Source organism: Neovison vison, chromosome 12 (genome assembly GCF_020171115.1).
Source record: "Neovison vison isolate M4711 chromosome 12, ASM_NN_V1, whole genome shotgun sequence".
Lineage (NCBI taxonomy): Eukaryota > Metazoa > Chordata > Mammalia > Carnivora > Mustelidae > Neogale > Neogale vison.
The window spans coordinates 69,610,001-69,631,386 of record NC_058102.1 but is presented as its reverse complement, the minus strand read 5'-3'; the positions used below and the strand labels follow the sequence as shown (position 1 = coordinate 69,631,386).

The 21,386-nt window shown below is 40.5% G+C and overlaps 1 protein-coding gene across 8 annotated transcripts in view; it reads right to left on the bottom strand.

Annotated features, from left to right (window-relative positions):
• KRAS (KRAS proto-oncogene, GTPase) overlaps positions 1-19,600 on the bottom strand; it is a 49,956-nt gene extending 30,356 nt beyond the window's left edge. For 3 of the 8 annotated variants that reach the window (XM_044228965.1, XM_044228962.1, XM_044228960.1), the window contains exons 1-2: positions 10,903-10,960; positions 6,961-7,082 (exon numbers count right to left, since the gene is read on the bottom strand). In XM_044228965.1, the coding sequence (XP_044084900.1) occupies positions 6,961-7,071 (111 nt within the window). In that variant the 5' untranslated portion in view covers positions 7,072-7,082; positions 10,903-10,960. Of the gene's footprint in view, positions 1-6,960; positions 7,083-7,190; positions 7,211-10,902; positions 11,009-19,575 lie in introns of those variants that run through there. The other 5 variants (XM_044228964.1, XM_044228963.1, XM_044228958.1 and 2 more) reach the window with 4 other exon arrangements.
• Positions 19,601-21,386: the final 1,786 nt, after the last annotated feature.

Sequence of the window (21,386 nt, the reverse complement as noted above, 5' to 3'; positions counted from 1 at the left end):
TCAGCCTAAGACTACTTGCAAGTGGGGCACCTGGGTGGCTCAGCTGGTTAAGCATCTGCTTTCAGCTCGGGGCATGGTCCCACAGTCCTGGAATCAGCCCTGCATCTGGCTCCTTGCTTGGTAGGGGGCCTGCTTCTCCCTCTCCCTCTGCCTGTTGCTCCCCAGATTGTGCTCGCACGCATGCGCGCTCGCTCTCTCTGTCAAATAAATAAATAAAATCTTTAAAAAAAAAAACTACTTGCAAGAGATAAAACTGGTTCAAAAATCTGAATAAACTCAAGGAAAATTTGCATAACAGATTTTGAAAATAAAGATATATTAAGCATACATCTGTAACCACTGAAATCATGTGGCATTCTGCCATAAATTATCACTTGATGCCAAGGTCAGAATGTGAGGCAGGATCGAGTATAGATCCAATCTTAATAATTACAGATGCCAATAGAATCTTCATGTTTTGCATTATATTTCTCTCAGCTCTTCTTTAATTGGCCAAATACCAAATTCTTTATCCAAGATACCTCTGCATTGTTCAATCTGTTGAGGCTTTAAAAAGGGGGAAGAAAGTAAATATGAAACAATCAAATGGTAGATAATATGTTAGGGACTTTTCTCCCTCAAAAAAGAGTATTTAATTTTCCCTCTCAAAACGTGTACTTTTTTAAAAACCAAAAACTCATTTTTTGTTTTTTTAAAACCAAAAAACTCATTTTAAAAAACCAAAAACTACAGAGAATGAGTCTGACTGAACTACCATATTTTATGTACATATTCACAGTTTTTATATAAAAGAATTACACTCTACACAATATACTATGATGCAGCTTCACTTCACAATGGGTATTGTTCAATGTTAGTACAGACAGATCTACCTAATCTTTTTGACAAGTATATAATTTGTATAGATATACTATAATTTACTTTACCCACTGGTAGCCATGTGGATTATTTCCATTTTCAAAAATCGTAAACAACACTGCAAGAAACATTCCTATGTATTACATATCTTAAACACTTATCCAATGGAATTGTTGGGATAAATTCCTAGAAGTAAAATTACTTGGTCAAAGAACATGCAGTTTACATTTTGATACATATTGCCAAACTGAACTCCAGAAATTCTCTAACAAGGTACACTTCCACTACCTCATAAAGAGTATACTTGCCTATATACCCCTCCCAGCCAGCACCCCTATCATTATAATCTTAGCCAGTATCAAAGTGCAAATCTTTACTGTTTTGAACTTGCATTTCTGTATTAATGAAGTATCTTTTATATGTTTGTATGTCACCTGTTTTATTTATTTTTGATGGATAGGTTGTCTATTTATATCCTTAGCCTCTTTTTTATTTCATTTGGATGTTTGTTTTTTTCTAACTTATATATGAGAGCTTCCTGATGAATATATGATACAAATACTTTCCCCAAGTCTCCCTGTATTTTTGTTAATGATGTCTTAATTTTCATGTACCCAAAGAGCTCAATCTTTTCCTGGGTGTTTTCCTAAGTGGTTTATGAATATTTTGAAAATGGAAAGGATCTCTACTTTTGTCAGTGGAGAAAAATGTTTAATCCCAATTCCACAAATATGGAAACTAACCTAATGTTAATTCACTTAATCTGTATTATTTAAGATAATACTTCAAGAACCAGGATTGAAGACTGACATCATTTTATTTCAACAGCTGTCTGATATTTAACAATGAAATGTATACAAGGTAGAACTAGGGTTTCCACCATGGGAGAAAAAGATAATGGAGGATGGTGAGGAAGAAGAAATTCATGATTTTTAAATAAAATATATTTCTCAGTTTTGTCCATTGAAAAGGGTCTAAAAGAAGGGACACCCCAGCAGCAATAAGCATATCTAACATTTACGTCTCTTTTTTTTAAAGTAATCATACCCACGGAAGCAGTCAGGCACCCCTCTAACATCTGGGTCTTAATTTCTAAATACCTTTCCCCACTAAAAGGAATTGGGACTCCTTGGACAAATGGCTGAATCCCAGGTGAAGATAGGGAAAGGACAATATGAACCTGGAACACACTGTGCCAGAGAATAAGAAAGAGCTCAGAATCTGATGAAGACAGGTCAAAATACAGAGGCTAGTTTGAAAGGGATTCACTGGCCATATCAAAAACAAATCTGAGGGGCGCCTGGGTGGCTCAGTGGGTTAAGCCGCTGCCTTTGGCTCAGATCATGATCTCTGGGTCCTGGGATCAAGCCCCATGTCAGGCTCTCTGCTCAGCGGGGAGCCTGCTTTCCCCTCTCTCTCAGCCTACTTGTGATCTCTCTCTGTCAAATAAATAAATAAAATCTTAAAAAAAAAGTATTAAAAAAAAACCAGAATCTTTACAGATGCTAAATCATAAAAACATTTTTTCCTTTCACTTATTTCCACCACCAACTTTCATTCTATGTTTGTAAAGCTTTGTATTTATAAAAATCCAAGTAAGACTAAAACATGTTGGATAATTTTTAACATTCAGGTCTTAATAAGCACTTATTATTAAGTACATACTTACTTTTAGATTGACCTAAATACAGGGCCTGAATTTTGTGTTACTTTATTCTAAAAATCAGGTGTTCACAACTATTCTACAGTACTATATAAAAAAATATACACAATGTTAACTGTCACAATTTGCCACTTTCCCATAGGCCCTTTCCTAACACCCCATGCAGCACATCAGAAAGCTTTGAGCTCTATAGCATAGCTCCTGTATACATGTTAAGAAATTCAGAGTCAGAGTGTCACTTTTTATTTCTCAAAGTAATCTCAGTCAGGGTTAACAACAGAACCACCCTATTTTCTCCTTCACTGCCACATTTCCTTTCTTAGTTAAAAATATCCACCTACCTATTTAATTAGTTAGGCCTAACTAGCCCACACAGGAATCTTAATATAAGCAGAGAATAAAACTGACACTTCAGATTTTTAAAAATTATATAAAATCAGACTTTTAAATAAAACTTACACATTTATAAATTTATTATACCCACAGTTTAAATAGGAAAACACCCAAACATGGTATTTCATTATTTATTATAAAAGCAAATAAATTGACCAGTAGAGGGCACTCACTTGAAGGTGGGGGGAGCTGGCCAAAGCCTTAAGAAATGCATTTACAAAATTACTGTGTACCTTATTTTAAAAACAATGTTTTAACAGAAGGCTAGAATAAGCTCATATAACATACTATTAGTTTAGAAAAGGTAAAGTTTAAATCTGTGCTGTGTTAGAGTATCTGGCATAAACCTTATTCAGAGACTTGAAGTTGACAGAGATGTTTAAAGCTTTATATAACACAGAGGAGGGTCTCAGCCTCAGCACTACTGCCATTTGAGGCCATCTCATTGGTTGTGGGAGTGGTCCTGTGTACTGCGGGCAGTTTAACAGCATCCCTGCCTCCACAGATGCCAGTAGCAGTCCCCCTTTAGAAGCTGTAACAACCAAAAATATCTCTAGATACTACTAAATGTCCCCTGGGAAACAAAGCCACCGACCCCTCAATGATAACTACTGGTACATAAGCATAAAACCAGAAAAATAATGGCTTTCAACATTATACAATGCTTTTCTCACACCATTCTTCAAGACTTAATATTAAAAATGTTCTAGATATTACACCTTATTCAGCAAGTAAAATAAATTCCATAATTAACATGAAAAAGTAAAAAGATAGAGAAACTGATAAATCTTAAATAAATACTCCACAGCTCAGAGCAATAAAGATGGAGCAAATCAATCCAGTCAAGAATCCATCATCCTTACTGAGTAGGAAACTCACTGAAGAAGGGCATAATACTTAGACTGAATTATAAGTGTCACATTAATAGAAGCATGCAAATGTCAATGGAGTGGAGCCTGAAAAAAAAAATACATCTTTCTGTATCTATTTTTACTAGCACATTAAATCTAGTGGATATACAATATCTATTTCCTAATCGATCAGATGATCACTCTGATCTCCATGTCTGTAACTACTTACGTTTTTTTAAAACGAGATTTTTTTCCTTCTGCCAAATTTTATCTTGGAAAACACATTTCAGAGAATGTGTTTTAATAACAAGTGATTTCTAAACTATAAAAGCATATATTATTTCTAGCCTGGATTTGTGCTTGGAGATTACTTTGACTTTTTAATATTCTTGCACCACAAACAACATAATTCATTATCTCTGGAACTCTTTGGTGAACTTCACAAAAGATAAAAGTAAAATGTTTCAAAGCAGAAGTTGATTATCATGTGCACAGCCTCAAATATAAGCATGCTCTATCTATGCATCACACCTGTTTAATTTTATATCATATTTCTGCTATTAATTTTATATCATATTTCAGTGGCTATTAAGATGCCACTGGAGAGGAAGGGAAGTTTGAATTTTGGTATATCGATAAATCTGAATCAGCCTCCATTATTAAATATCTTCCTAACTTAAAGATTAATTTCTCATTTCTAAAGTTGTATATACAAGGTGGAAATTCCCCTTAACTTGGTCTCAGAAAACTTAAAAGTCCACTATTTACTAGCTAAGTATTCTCAAGTTACAACCTCTCAGAGACCATTTTTATCCATAAAAATGAAAGAAAAAATGACCACCTTCCTTATCTATCTCCTAGGTAAATTTTTATAAATTCTAAACCACTATAGAAATGATATTCTTTAATTTTTTAAAAAAATTCCTTCCCATTTGTTTTAGTGCAGGAAAACTGATGAGAATTCCAAATGTGCAGCCTATGTGCTCCCTCATTTTCTCTCTAACCTACATTATTCACCAATCAAAACCTAATAGCAATAGTGATATCCCCACATCTCCTTTTTAAACTCTTTATAAAAACAAGTCAACATTTTTGCTTAACCACTGTTTATTTAAAATAAGCTACTAAATTATCTTGTCTTTCTTGTAGTTGAACTACACCATGAATTTAATGTGTCAGTTCCCTAAGACTCACTGTAATTTGGAAGACAAGAGATGATCTCTGACAGCTTTTCCCAGATGGCTGCACTAGTGAGGGAATGTCTAAGTTTCAAAGTTCACAGGTAACTGATGCTTTCCCCAGAGTCAAGTCTTCAGGTCTGGCAGAAATCCTAATCAGAGCTAGGGGTTTGAATTTATAAACTTTCTCTACCTTCACTCAAAATAAAGGATTAACTTTTGGCTTTATTTTAGACCCACACTGTACTTAAGCAAGTTAGACAGAAAGACTTCCTAACTTATTTGATCACATTATCTCCTATAGCACACAGGAAACCAAGTGAAATGGAATCCCTGGGACTTTCAAAGAAACGGAGAGTACTTCTGCTAAAATCACCTTCCAAAATCCCAAGAAAACTTCCGTGTTTAACCTGAATTCTATTAAAACTTCCTTTTACTTCTGATTTAAATGGATTATGCCAAGTAACCTTGGTTTTCGAATTGGGTGAACTATTTAATCCTCCTCAAAGGGGGAAAAAAAAAACCCATCATATAGCACTGAACTGCCTTGCCAAGAGAAAATATAAAAGATTATTGTACAGGTGGTCCACTTCAGTTAGACTCTTCCCCTTTACTCATGCCAAATAAAAGCTGGCTAGGTTTAAATCAAATCTTTGCAAGTAAGTGTTATTTCTTTTCTTTCCTGCAGTACCAAAATATTTGATATTTCCTTATGAAGCTGTTTACTCAATCCTCAAAGTTCTAATTGCATAAATATCTTGCCATGGCCACCAGTGCCCTCAGAATCCACCTTAGTGTAGTCAAAGTGTTCTTGAAAACATCATACAGCATTGTCCCTTAACAGGGCATCTTAACCTGTTTTAGATTCCACAAGGAGAGACTCAGAGAAAGTTCTGGGAAATTTTTCAGAGCTGATTAAAAAAAATGATATGATCTGCAGATCCAAAATAAAAACTAAGGGATTAGGACTGCTTAACCTGGGGTAACAAAGTCTAAGAAATAATCTAACAACATAAGTCTATTTCAAAGACAGGTGCTGTATTTATTTCTATCTCCACTGATGTTACAGTTAATATGGATATTCAGATTATGTATAAAATACATTCATAATTACATTCTGGAAGTGAGTTAACAAGGACAGTGAGGTGCCATCCCCTCCTGCAGGTCTTTAGGATTAAATAAATCCTGATCTGCTTGAGATAATTTAAGTACAGTGCTGTCAGAAGGCAGCAGAAAGTATTATGTGTATTATCAAGGTCTCTCGCAGGCCTTTATTCTATCATTTTGCTGTTGGCCTTTACTTTGGCAATTTTTTATGAAATTAAAGTTTAAAAATTATTCATTAATCAATCTGTAATAAAAGAAATTCTAACATTTGAGTAAATTAAAAGAGGACTGCAAAGCAAAGGTAAGGATTGATAGTGGTACCCTTATATACCACCTGATATAGATAGAGATTAAAATACACAAAGAATGAGATTTTAAAATGTATCAAGTAGCTGTAGGTTCTCCCCTACTTCAATGTGAAAATAAAACAGGAAAATACTACTAATTAAATGTTTAAAAAAAAACCAAACCAACCACCAAATGATTACATTTTACTGGTACAATTCAACTATAACTTAAGAATGTGACATTAAAATAGCAAATAAGCAAGCAACAACCACAAGACCATTTTCTTAAATGACTGTCTAAATAAGATGTGAATTTACATTTTTACCCTCTCACAAAACTCTGAAATACACTTACAATCAAAAAACACATATACTAACACAGAACGAATGTTATACATCTTAATACTCTAGTGAGAATAAGGGCTATCCGTATCTCTAGTTGCATATATAACTTCAGAATAAAGCCAAGGGACCCAAGTACATTTCAGAGAACTTAGTAATATCATTTTCAGTATAATTGCTTGTAACGGGTAGTCATAAAAAATGATCAGAGAAACCTCCTTTTTGTACCCAAAGAATGGGCCTACACAAATCAATATGCATAATATGAAAATAAAATTTACCTCTATTGTAGGATCATACTCATCCACAAAGTGATTCTGAATTAGCTGTATCGTCAAGGCACTCTTGCCTACGCCACCAGCTCCAACTACCACAAGTTTATATTCAGTCATTTTCAGCAGGCCTTATAATAAAAATAATGAAAATGTGACTAAATTAGAACATGTGGTTGATATAAATTAGAACATGAAATTAATATAACCCACTCTATCAAAACTTAACACAAATTCACCTTTACACAAAAAAATTATTCCAAAATGCTTCGCAAAATTCAGTGATGAAAACTTCGGTTGACTACAGATGAGTATTGTAATGAACTGCATTTCGTTTACGAACTCCCCCATCAACGTTTGAGGAAAAACGCATTCAGAGTACAAAATTCTTTTATCGTATATTCAGGTTGGTCTATCTGAACAGCCAGTCTGCTGCTCTGTAGCAGTTAATGGCTCTCAGAGGAACATGCCATGACTTCACTCGGTACAAGTGTCTATACCCTGTGGACACACCCACACAAAACTTGTTGACAGCTACCTCTACAGTATTCCTAGTTGACTCTGGCTCCTAAGAGTTACAAGTGGATATGCTGAGTGCCTTTGTCAGGGCCAACAGCTACAGAAAACTTTTTAAAAGCATCATCACAGTAGTTCTCCTGCAGTTAACAAGAGTCAGATGGGGGTGAAGAGAAGACCGTCAGATAAAGCTGGCCTATGTAGTGGAGAAATAAAAACCGAGACACCAAAGCAGATCTGATAACATTTCAATCTGTAAAATATCTGCTGGGGAAAATAATGATGTATAAAAACTAAGAGAATTTTAAGAATTTTGAACTATTCAGTATGGATGATTTCATCATCTATCACACTATGTAATCCTATGTTAGTGCTGAAAAAAACACTTTGCACCAAAAAAAATTTAATTATATAAAATTTAAAGATATGCACTGCTTTTAATGAGAGGGATTTTGAAAAGCTGTAAGTGAATACTTCTCAGTGACTTACTCTCTGCTTCTTGTACAGTCTCTCAACAACTCCAATAAATACTGGCAACTTGTAAGGTTGACTGCTCAAGACAGAAAATATTTTTTACAGCTGTTTCAAAGGTTTTGAAATAAAGTGATTTTTTTAAAATTTTACCTTCTTTCCCCCAATAACCACATTACTAAAAATAAGGACAGAACTGCACAAAGAATGGCAGTAAGTACACAATAATTACAGGATAAGTTATTCTAAATTAATGAATGTGCAAATATAAACACTACAGTGCATGCAGTATCCTATTAACTGAAGACCAAGAATCCAAATAGTATCCCCCCCACCCCAAAGAAAGGTAATATGGTTTTCCAAATGATAATATACTAACCCTTACCTCCTTACACTATTCCTGAGTCTTCTCACAAAGAACAGGCTAGACAACTGTCCTATCAAAGACTATTGTATTACAGCCCCCTGGCCTATTCTGTGCCACCTAGCCCTATTTGCCAGGCCACCTTGGGAGCCTCTCCAAGCATGTATCTTATCCTGATCGCTCCCACCTTTTATTCCAAATAGAGGCCATAGGAAATGGGGAACAATGAGGAGAATCACACCAAAATGTACTCTGGCTCCCTGCCTATCCCAGCCCCTAAAAGAATTTGCGGAGCCTAGAACAGTAGTTATCAAACTATGGTCCAGGAATCCAGCAGCATTCCTGGGGGGTCCAAGAGGCCAAAATCAATAATACTAATAATACCATTACTACAGCAATGTTATTTACCCTTTCCACTCTTATTTGTTAATTAAGTGTAGAGTTTTCCAGATGTGATCACAATAGAGTGAACAAAGAAGGAGATATGCAGATATCTTCTATTAAGCAATATAGTTAAAGAGATAAGCAAAAATGTGAAACAAAGCCACTATTCTCACTAATTTTTGTTTTGAAAAACAAATTTTCATAAAAATGCTATTATGTTATCAAGTAATAGGCTTATTTCTATTTTTAAATGAATTAATCAATTTTTTAAATTCTCAGTTTTAATTTGTATTATGGTACCTACTGACATACCCCATATAGGGGTCTTCAGTAATTTTCAAGAGTATAAGATGTCCTTGCAACTATAAAGTTTGCTAGCCTAAGAGATACTGTGGACAAATACAGGATTACAGTTTAACTGTGTGAGTTCTGAGACACACACACCTTCTGGTCTACCTGTTTATGCAGCTGTTGTTTCTGGGGGAAAAAAAAAAAAATCCCTGAATTGGATTTTATAAACCAACTAACATTTAAATCCACTGAAGAGAAGTGGGTTCCCAAGGAGTCTTACTGAAGATCATAGACCAGAAATAGCTCCCTCACCCAAAGCTAAAATAACACTTTACCCTATGGAGGGGTAAAGTGGGACTAGAACCCAACATTCTGTTAAGGGAAAAAGAAAACCACTTTTCTCAAAACTGAACTCTCATCTATGGTCTCCTGAAATCAGGTATGCCTGTCCATGGCTACAGTATCAAAGTAAATAATAATGGTATCAACCATATTTGATATCTATAGTCTATCTCATGGTCGAGTCAGCATTTTGGACCTTAGTCACCTAAGAGTGACATCACTCATGTGGTTGATTCTGAGATGATGATTGTAAACAGAATTTCTCCCTTTGCAATTTCTTTGTAATTTTTTTACATTACAAACATAACATGAATATTGTAAGAACATGCTTTTCTGTTTTAACCCTTATTTCGATAAATGTCAAAATTTAAGAAGGCTAGCTTAGGACTTCAGCTAAAGCATGCACATGCTTAGGAGTATTTCAGGCAGCTGGCTGGAAGACTGCTACAATTAACTCCTCTTGCTAGTTTGAAAAAAAAATGTTTAAATGCTATTTAGGAGTACTGCAATAACTCTTGGGATGGGAGGGTCAAATTTGTAAGGATAAAGGTAACAGAGAAGAGACAGGGGGGTAGGACAAGAACAGGCAAATTAAACTTTAAGTACTATTTTAGCTATTGCTGTCTACACTCAACTAGCAAGGAAAAAGCCCTGCTTCTGCTCTGCGGGTTTTCGGTGTATGTTTTAATTTGACAAAGCAAAATAGACCTTCTGGGATTAACTTTTTCCTTTTCACTAAGTCACAGGCTTTACGTTGTAGGGTGTTGGCCACCTGTTCTTCCACCACCATCTCTACCTCCACCTCCTCCTTTGTGGCCACAGCAATGTCACAGCCCATACATGGGGGAGGGGAGCAGTCAGGAACTCGGCTGCAGATGCATTTTTTCCAAACACAATAACCACAAACAGTGGTCTCTGAGCACTTTCCTAGCCTCTTCCAAAACGTGACCTCTCCTATTACTCGTGTACCCCCCCTACACACTGAAAAGGACCACTACCCGTCCAGTTGCGCTCGAGGGAGAAGTTTATACCTTCGTCCTAGGGATGCTAGATGCAGCAGAGAAGGCAGTAACCGAGGCAGCCGAGGGCTGGGAAGGGAGGAAGAGGTGCGGGAGCGAAGGGAGAGAGAGAAAAAAGAGAGAGAGAGAGAGAGAGAGAGAAGGGACAACGAGGGGGAGGGGAGATCGGAGCGCATCGGGAGTAACCTCCACCGCACCCGACCGCCCCGAGGGGCAGCCCGCCCAGCCCGCGAGTTTCTCCCCGGCCGCCTCCAGCCGAGGCTCTCGGGGAGGAGGAAGGAAGGGGTTCCCCGTCCAGGAAGCAGCACAAGCGGCGGCCGCCTCTAGCCTCACCCTCCCCAGCCCCGCACCGCCCATTCCTCAATCCCCTCGTCGCCGCGTCCCCGCGCCTCCCCCTGCAGACACCCCCACCCGGTCCGCTCTCCCGCAGGGGCTCAGCGCCGGCACCCCCTCCCCGCCCCTCCGGGGACCCCTAATTCATTCAGTCGCCGCCGGCCCCGCCCGGCGCCGGCGAGGAGGGTCGGGACCGGGGCAGGGGCCCAGGAGGGGTGGTCCGCTCCGTACCTCTCTCCCGCACCTGGGAGCCGCCGAGCCTCTGGCCCCCGCCGCCGCCTTCAGTGCCTGCGCCGCGCTCGCTCCCAGTCCGAAATGGCGGGGGCCCGGAGTACTGGCCGGGCAGCCGCCACCGCCGCCGCCGCCACCGCCGCCGCCGCTGTGCCTCCGCCGCCGCGGCCGCCGCCTAGGGAAATCGAGCTCCGAGCACACTGATGAGTTCGGGGCCGGGCGGCCGCAGAGGGCAGAGCTATCGATGCGCGCGGCGCTCGATTCCTCTCCAGACCGGCGTGCGGGGAGGGAGCGGCTGAGGGTGGTGTGGGAAGAGGGAAGAGAGCGAGCCTGCGAGCGCCGCCGGGGAGAAGAAGGGGGCCGGGCCGAGCCAGCGGAGGAGGCGCGGGGGCCGGGCTGGCTGGGGAACCGGGTGGCAGGCGGCGCTGAGTAGGGGAGCCGGGCCGGCGGAGCGGGAGGGGGTGGGGGTCTGGGCGGTGCCTCGGCGGGGCGGGGAGGAGGGACCGCGGGACCCACGCGGCGTCCCGCCTCCGGACTCTCGCCGCAGAGCCCAGCCCGCGGCCGCAGACTCGCACCCCGGCCGCGGGGCGCTGGGCTGCACGCTCGCCAGGGACTCCGGGAGCGACCCTGCCGCACCCCCTCCGGGTCTTCTGGGAGAAGCCGCGGGAGATCCGCCGCTCTTCGGGGCCGGCTGCACTAGTGCACGTTCATTTACTGTCATTTATGCAAGTAAATAAACAGCAGTCACCAAATGTGGGAGGCGACTTCGGTGACTTAGGGAGACGTCGGGCAGAGAGTTCCCCACCCAGGGGCTTTCTGACCACGGCTTGGTGATTACCAGCCTTAACGCTCTGGGGGGTTGGGAACCTAGCCCCAAGCCCAAACAGACGCGACACAGGCTTTCATCATTAATCTCAACGGGGTGGAGGTCTGTCTTGTTTTTTGTTGTTGTGTTTATGGATGTTTTGAAGTCATCGCAGGTCATTCTAAACAGCGACCTCAAATGTACCTATTGCCCATGAGGGCACAAACAGAAGATAAACTGTGTTTAAGTAGAAGTGCCCTTGATAGTTTAGACCTGAGGAGAATCACTCAAACATTAATTAGAAGACTGAGATTAATCAGTTAACGTTCAGGGAGTTAACACGTCTAACAACAGAACAATTAAAACTGCTAGCATAACCCAGAGTCTAATAAACTACCTAGAGAAGTAAATTGTTTGGGTGAGTTTTCAAGGTTGAGGCCTGGGAGACCAGCACCTGCATCTAATAGGACTACCCGAGTATTTCCGGTTCTGTCTCTCTAGTCCACATGGTAAAACAGAATAAAACGATTATTTTAAATCCTAACTAATAATCCCAACTATTATTTAAATCCCAAACGATTATATTAAATCCCAACTATGTCGCTTAACACAGTCCTTAAAACAATGGTCACCCTTTTCTTCCTACCCCTTACGTGGGCTGTCACCTGCAAGCCTGATTCTGGTCTTTCTCTCCTAGCACCTGGTACCAAGTGGAAGAGACAGAAGAGAGGAAGTGGAAGACAGGGAAGGGAAAAGAATGTCCCTACTCTGTGTCAAGTAGTTGCTAAATATTTTGAACATACATCTTATTTAATCATCACAACTTAGGACGAATACTTTCCAATACTTTACAGATGAGGAAACAAATTTAGACAGGTGAAAAGTTGGGCCCAAGTTCATCCCGCTGAATTGAAGGATCCATGTCAGATCACGTTCACTCCTCTGCTCCCAGCTCTAGAGGTTCTCATCCTGCCTGTGGCTCCCATCCCACTTAATGAAAAAGCAAAAATCTCTAAGACCTATGGCCTCAGATTATGTAACACCTCTCACCCCTTTTGTCTCTGAACTCTATCCTATTACCCCTTTCCTCACTTAAACATACACACACACACACACACACACACACACACACAGGTTCCTGGTTGTTCTTGAAAATGCCAGGCAGGCTTCTTGTGGTGGAATTTGCACTTGCTGCCTCTAACAGAACGTATGTCCACTACATAGTCATAAATCTTCCTGACACAAATATTATAGACTTAGAAACATCTCCTTCCAATGAGTTATTCCCAAAAGATCATCTTTGATACTGTATTTATCCCCCCACCACCAAATCCTCTCTTCCTGTTTAATTTTTTCCAAAACATCATTTTCTAATATGCTATATAACTTATTTATTGTGCTTTCTTGTCTTTCTCCCACCAGAATACTAAGGGCAGGTATTTTTGTCTATTACTTACTGCTATATTTCCAGTGTCTACAACACAATGGGTACTTAATAAATATATATGGAATGTTGAATGAAGTTATGTACCTTCTCTCTGAACTCTGTGACTCTAAATCCTTGCTTAGAGTGCCTTAACCTCTCAGTAATCTGTTTTTACTTTCTTTCAAAATCTGCCTTTAAACTCACCCAGGTCACCTTCTGATAAACCACACCCTGTGGAGTCAAGGAAAGTGTCTGCATATAATGGACACAATGAGTTTTTGTCAATGAATGAATTTGCACTTATTTGGATGTTGCTTTGTAGTCGCTCTTAAATATAAACTACAGATTTATTTTGTCCAACTTTGAGTACATGATAAGCTCTTGTTCTCTTTGACAGCTGCTAATACAATGTTCTCCCTGTAGTTGGTGCTCCATAAATCTTACAAGGACTATAATAAAGAGGAGGGGAGAGCTTTATATAGCACTTTTATGCTGATTGTTAAAATTCTGGCATTAGCAGAAACCTAATCCATCTCCATGGTCTCAATTATCATCTGAGCTCATGATTCCCAGAGCAAACCTGCATCCCACTCTCTCTTCTGCTCACCCTATCCTTCAGCTTGAGCTCACACATCTTCTCTTTCTTTTTCACTCCTACAGCAATGTATGCGTATGTTGTGCCAAACTTTTCCACCCTTCACTTCTGAGTACTTTCTCATAAACAAGCATTCTCTCTCTTTCCTTAACACAGGGCTCATAGGGGCAGATCTCCAAGGGAAGCGCCTTGCATACTTACGTAAATGCAAGTTCCTAGGGCCCTCGCTTAGAGATTCTATTCAGCTGGGGCAAGGTGATCTAGGAATCTTCATTTTTAACAAATCAGGTGATCCTAAACTGGTGGTTTGCATTCTGTACACAGAGAAACTCTGATCTTGACACATGGCTCTGGGCAGCTACCCTGTCTACTGTCTTCTGGGGTTTCCTTCTTTAAACTTGGTGCCTGCACTGAATAGTCTCCATAGCTCTCCATTTCTCTGCTCTCCCCAAGAACAAGCCCCCAGACCTACACTGTGATCATGCTGGGAAAAGAGAGAAGGAGTAGCACAAAAGTATAAACTTGAGGATTCGAGGTTTGCTCTAAGATGTAACTGAGGTTTTTGCCCTCTACCGCTACACTCTTCTGGGAAGGCAGCCACAGACACACGTGCCCTTGTGAATGTCCTTTTGATCATACTTTATGAAGATCATACTGACCTATCCTTCACAAGATACTCTTTTCTGCAGACATAATGAAAGCCCAAACAACAGAAATTCCTTTGTGCTAGCTGGGCTCTTGTGAGATCTAAAGTGCCAGGACATGTTCAGAATACTGCGAATGCTGAGGATTTATTTTCAGGAAATAAGGAAACTAGAAAAACACATCATCAGCCAGAACTACTGTTGATTCCAGAAATCAACGGCATTTCTTATGATCCTGCAAGGCTCTGGTGCCCGGCTCATTCCCTCTATTGCCCATGCTCTAATACTTTTGCCATTCTCCTCAATCAGCATCGCTCTGCCTCTTTCTCATATACGGTCCCAACTTGTATTGCCATCTCTGCTTCTAGTGACTGCTCTCTGCAACTTACGTTTACGTTTACATTTAAAACATCCCAAGCAGGGGCGCCTGTGTGGCTCAGTGGGTTAAGCCGCTGCCTTCGGCTCAGGTCATGATCTCAGGGTCCTGGGATCAAGTCCTGCATCAGGCTCTCTACTCAGCAGGGAGCCTGCTTCCCTCTCTCTCTCTCACTCTGCCTGCCTCTCTGTCTACTTGTGATCTCTGTCTGTCAAATAAACAAATAAAATCTTTAAAAAAAAAAAAAATCCCAAGCAAGAGCATCGACATGTATCTGTCATTCACTATGCAATAAGAAGGGCTGTTACAGGACACAGTTTTCCTGATGGGCCACCGCGTTGGTGGTCGATCTTCTTTATGCCTGGCTTAGAGAGGATTGCCTCCACTTGGAGGCCAATCCAAAGTCCAGACACTTGTGACCAAAGTAACAGGACACAGAGCAGGAAAAATTAAGCAGAAGAAGCTACCTATGGATACTTTCATAGACTCTCCAGTTTTCTCTAGTGGGCAATTTGTGTCACTAATAGGTTCTATTTAATTCACTTTCTCGGGATATAACCTCTGGACACTTACTACATTAGACTTTATATTCCCTTTCACACATCTGTTTTCCCCCATTACATTAATTCCTCAAGGTTTCTGCCTCATTTAATTCCACAACCCACAGCCCTTAGCACATAGTAGTGCCTCTGTGAATACCTGCTGAAGTGAATAAAATTATAACAACACTTCAGTCCTGTTTCTACATAGTCACTTCAATATCACCTAGCCAGATTCCTAGGCCATTTCTAAATGAATGTCCTGTCATCATCTTGGATCGTGTCTAAAACTATATTCTTCGCCTTATTCCTCCAAAACAATTCCCTCTCCTGATTTTTCCATCTCACCTGAGTGGCATCATGGCTCTTCAAAAGACTTGGACTTGAAGACTTAAATTAATTTTTAACCCACTCCACATTCAAATTGGCTCAGTTTCTTTGAACTGTACTTCCTAAGTATTTTCTCATATCTGTTTCTTCCACATTCCTTCCTTCACGCCTATATTTCCGGAACAACGTCCTCATGATTTCTCTACCTCTTGGCTTTCTTCTTTCCAATTCAGGCCATATGCTGTTGCCAAATTAATCTTCCTTACACATGTCTTTCATCATCATCAAACATTTACTCCATACCTATTCCACACGGGTTTCAGCCCTACAGATTACAGAGTTTTAAAGCGCAAAGGGTTACAAGCTAAGTACCTAATGGGTACCTAAAGATGATGATAATTATCTTTGAAATTAGAGGGAGAAATGATCATCGGTCCCAGCAAAACCTTCACTCCGACCGAGTCTTGCTTAGAGGTCTTTAATAACACTTTATATCTAGCTGAATCAAGTCCAAATCCTTGATGTCCAGCTTTTGATCCCATGCATGGTCTGGCACCATCCTGCCCTGCCACTTTGTCTTCCACCTTCCCAGAGCAGACACTCTCCTCTCACGAACGTCCCCACTCCCTGCCACAGAACCAGCAATGTTGTTTTTGCTTCTCTTTTCACCTAGCATCTTTTTGTCTCTCTCTTTACTGAAATGTTCTCTCTTTCAAGATCCTTTACGGAAGCTTTGTTAATTATGCCATTCTCTTTTTGATCTATTATTTCATTTTCATAAATCATGTGTCCCCAAGTAAATTCTAAAATCCCAGAGGCAAAACCTCTGTCTTATGTGTGTGAACCAGCCCCTCTTGCAAGCCTAGTTCACTGACATTACTCAATAGCTGCGTGAATACATATAATGTGCTTTATCAGCACGATAGACATGACGAAAGCAATGTTCAAGGATGATCAGGATGGCAGCTAAATGCAGAAAAGATTGGAAGGAAAAAGACCTCAGGTAAGGCATTTTGTGGTTGGTCTAACAGTACCCGGTGACAGTGGGAACAGTGCCCAGCTGAATTTACTAGTCCTGTGAGCTAGAACAAATTCGTTAATCTCTGCAACTTCTTGCTTAAGAAGAGAGCAGTGACATAACAGCTACTGTTTGTTAAACTCCTCCTAGAAGCCAGACAAGTGTTATGCATGATTTTAAACAAAGAGCACACAGTTCCCATATCTGTCTGCTTGTCCCCTTCTTTACTGCTACCGCCAGTCCAACCCACCATCCATCGTCCCTGTCTCGGGCAAACAGTCATCTCTCACGGGTCTCCTTGGTTCTTCTCTTTGCTCCTCTGCAATCCATTTCCCATGAAGCAATGAAGCAGTCAGTCTGATTCTTTTCTTTTCTTTTTTTAAAGATTTTATTTTATTTATTTGTCAGAGAGAGAGAGAGCACAAGCAGGCAGAGTGGCAGGCAGTGGCAGAGGGAGAAGCAGGCTCCCTGCCGAAAAATGAGCCCGAAGCCGGGCTCGATCTGGGATCACGACCCAAGCGGAAGGCAGCTGCTGAAGCAACTGAGCCACCCAGGCTCACCCAGGATCCTTTTCAAAATGCAAACTGAGTCGCATGACTAGATCAAGCTCTTCAAAGGCTTTTCATTGCACCCAAAAATAAAATTCAAACTTCTGCAAGCTATTCCATGTGCCTTCTGACCACAACGTGTAGGACCCTTCTAAACTCCTTTCTAAACTCCCACTACACTAGCCACCTTTTGCTTCCAGCCTCTTTGGGGCCCTATGCTTGCATGATCCTCCCAGCAAGACTCTTCCTGCCTTTCAGGTGTCAGCTTAAAACCTCCACTTCAGTAGGAGATTCCCCAACACCCAGTCTACATCATCTCTCCCCGCCCTATTCCCTCACTGCTACCCTTCAAATAGTCACCCTTTAACACAATGGCCTCTTTCATCACTCACCGTGCCTGAGATATCTTGGTAGTTTATTTGTTTGCTTGTCTCTTCCTTTGCTGAAATATAAATTTTATGAGCTAGGGACCACTGAATTCACAGATTTTATGAGCCAGGGAGAGTTGAGGCCATAGTAGTTACTTAATATTAAGATTTGCTGATAAGCCGCTCTAGAGAAAACAATAGGACAAATAATGTACTCAAGTAAAATCTTTGCAAATCAATTTAAGTCTCTTGTTTTTGCTTCTATCTATCCAATGCAATAGTAACTTTATTTAATGCTTGTTTTGTTTTTAAGAATACTAAAAGTCAGGGGCACCTGGGTGGCTCACTGGTTAAGTGTCTGACTTGACTTTGGCTCAGGTCACGATCTCAGCGTTGTGAGATAGAGCCCCATCTCAGGCTCCATGCTTGATGCAGCCTGCTTGAGAGCCTCTGCCCCTCCCCTGGCTCATGCACCCCATGCTCACTCCCTCTCTCTCTCAAATAAATAAATATTAAGAGTCAGATTATTATTTCTTAATTGCTTTCTTCTAGTTCTCCAAGGGGGTACTCATTGGATTACTATTTTTTTTTTAAGATTTTGTTAGTTATTTGAGAGAGACAGAGAGATTGAGAGAACAAATGGGGGGAAGAGCAGAGGGAGAAGCAGACTTCCGCACAACATGGGACTCAATCCCAGGACCCTGGGATCATTATCTGAGCCAGAGGCAGCTTAAACAACTGAGCCACGTGATCAATTAAAAGCCTGAATTTCGGGACGCCTGGGTGGCACAGTTGGTTAAACGACTGCCTCCGGCTCAGGGCGTGATCCTGGAGTCCCGGGATCGAGTCCCACATCAGGCTCCCAGCTCCATGGGGAGTCTGCTTCTCCCTCTGACCTTCTCCTCGCTGTCTCTCTCTCTCAAATAAATAAAATAAAAAATCTTAAAAAAAAAAAAAAAAAGCCTGAATTTCCTGGTTCCTGTCTTTTCTCCTTAATCACAATTATTATATATTTTATAACATCAATTCCGGAGTCTAGGGACATTAACCCTTTGGGACTAGGCTTCTAATTTAGAATCCGTAGGTCCTCAGTTGAAAGAAGTCACTTTTTTTTTTGCTAAATTCTTCTTGTTTCAGTTGAATATTATTTTCCTTGTCAAATGCCCAGTGAAAGAGGAGTTCCTTGGGGTGCCTGGGTGGCTCAATTGCTTAAGTGACTGCCTTTGGCTCAGGTCATGATCTTGGACTCCCGCATGGGGCTCCCTGCTCAGTGAGGAGTCTGCTTCTCCCTCTGACCCTACCCCCCTCTCATCCTCTCTTTCAAATAAATAAATAAAATTTTAAAATAATTTATGGAGTTCTTTATTCATTTCAAATAACAACAATAAACTCGTTGCATGTTAACATAAAAAACATTTTTATAAAGATAACCTATATCTTTAAAGAAGATATCTGTATCTTTATATATAAACCTATATATCTATATCTTTATATATATATACCTATATCTTTATACTTTTAAAGGAAAGTAGTGAGAATAGCATTGTTTTAACATGTTTGCAAATTTCTGTAATGTCTGACTTAATACAAGAAGCTATATTCTCACATCTCCTCCTGATTTCTATCTATTTAGAATGAAACAGCCTCTAGAAAATTCTACCATGCACTCATAAGAGAAATGAAGATGAAAAAAGAAAATAATGGCTTGGTGTTATTCTAAATATGTTTGACCTTAGAGACCTCCTAAAAAGGTCTTGGAACTTTCAGGGGTGCCAGGACCACACTGTGAGAACTACTACTTGAAAGAACTTTTGTTAAAATTTTTTTTGGTAGTAAAACAGGGCCACATTTAATAAAGAGCAGAGTGCTAATTAGCTTTTTCCCAAAATTATTGTTTTACGTCTCAGAACAGGCTCTCTGAGTCCCTATTAGACAGTATCTATTGATACCAGTATTTGGGAGAAATTATCACTAAGATAACATAAAATGGTAAAGCAGATGCCCCAAATAATGTTCTTACTCACAATAATTGAAAATTCTTTTTTTAGGTCAGTTTTGTGTTCTTCAGGATCTTGAAGTACTTTACAGACATTACTTAATTGAATTTCCCAGAATGCCAAGGGAATGTTTCCAAATACAATTTTTGTACATTTTGCAGATGGTTTAACTGACACGGCGGCAGGGCTTGTCCCAGCTTGAAGAAAAGCTATGAGTAAAAACAAAGAATTATCATGTTTTTATTATGATTATAAACACACCACAAATCTTCCTTATGATAGGGTCACACCCCAGTAACCCCATCATAAACTGAAAATATCGAAAGTCGAAAATACATTGATTATACCCAAGCTACCAAACACCACAGTTTAGCCTAGCCTGCCTTAAACATGCCAGGAGCCTCTTACCTCAGCCTACATTGAGCAAAATCATGTTTAACACACAGCCTATTTTATAACACAGTGTTGAATAGCTCATGTAATTTGTTGACTACTGTACTGAGGGTGAAAAACAGAACGGGTGAACAGGTACAGAACAGTTGTCAGTGTACTGGTTGTTGACCCTCCTGACCGCAGGGCTGACTGGGAGCTGTGGCGGCCACGGCCCAGCACGGCAAGAGAGCATCACACTGGATATCACGAGCCTGGGAAAAGATCCAAATTCAAAATTCAAAGTATGGTTTCTACTGAATGCGTATGGCTTTCTCACCATGTAAAGTAAATAACTGTAACTTGAATCCCGGTAAACTGGGGACCATCTGTGTATATTCTCCAGATTGTTTTAACGCACCAGGCTCCTCAGGAGCATGGGGAATGTTATAATCAAAGTTTCTACTCTCAGTGTCTCAACAATACTGGATCTTTTTCTCTCTCTCTCCCCCTTCTCTCCCTCTTCCCTCCTTTCTTCCTTTTTTTTTTTTTTTAACCAAAACAAAACAACCCAAAAAAACAAAACTGTGAAAGTCTCGACACTGAATCTTACCTCAGCTCCATCACACACCTTGGCTCTCTAGAAGTCATCCTTAGTAACTTCAAACTCATATCATATCCCATCCACTGATGCTCAGGTCAGTCACAATAAAACCTTGTCACTTCGTTGTTCAAAACCTCCAATAACTTCCCATCTCATTCAAAGGCAGAACCCTCCAAATGACCCATGAGGAGCCCCCCTAATTTCCTAATCATATATTTTCCTCCTCTTTGTGTGTGTGTGCGCCAATAAAACTTTATTGATAGACACTGGCTTTTTTTTTTTCATGCAACTTTCACATACCAGGAAATATCCTTTTGATTTTTTTCAATCATTTAAAATGCAAAAACCATTCTTAGCTCTGATGGTATAAAAACAGGTGGTGGACCAGGCTGCAGGCTGTAGTTGAATGACTCTTATCACAGAGGGCAGATTTCCAGCAAGTTCCTCAAGGCAGGTTTTCAGCAAGTCCTACCAGTGGAGCCCACAGTAATTTCCCTGCTTTTCAGTGAGCCACACCTGCCCTCCTGCCCTCTCCCACAAGGTCTGGATCTCAGTCCCTGTTGTGGCGTCCAGGGGAAAGCAGAGCGTCTCTGCTTTTCCATGCTCTGTCTCAGCCCTAGGGTTAGTGGCTGCTTCTTTATCATCTGCTATTCCTATTCTCTTTCAAGTTCTGGTCACTTACTACTAGCTATATGAATTTCTGTCGCTGCATAACAAATTACCACAGATTGAGCATCTTAAGATAATAAACATTTCTTATCTCAGTTTCCATGGTCAAGAGTAACTGGGTCCTTTTCCCAAGGTCTCAAGACAGCAGTGAAGATGTCAGCCAGGGCTGTGACCTTATCTGGAGCTGGGGTCCTCT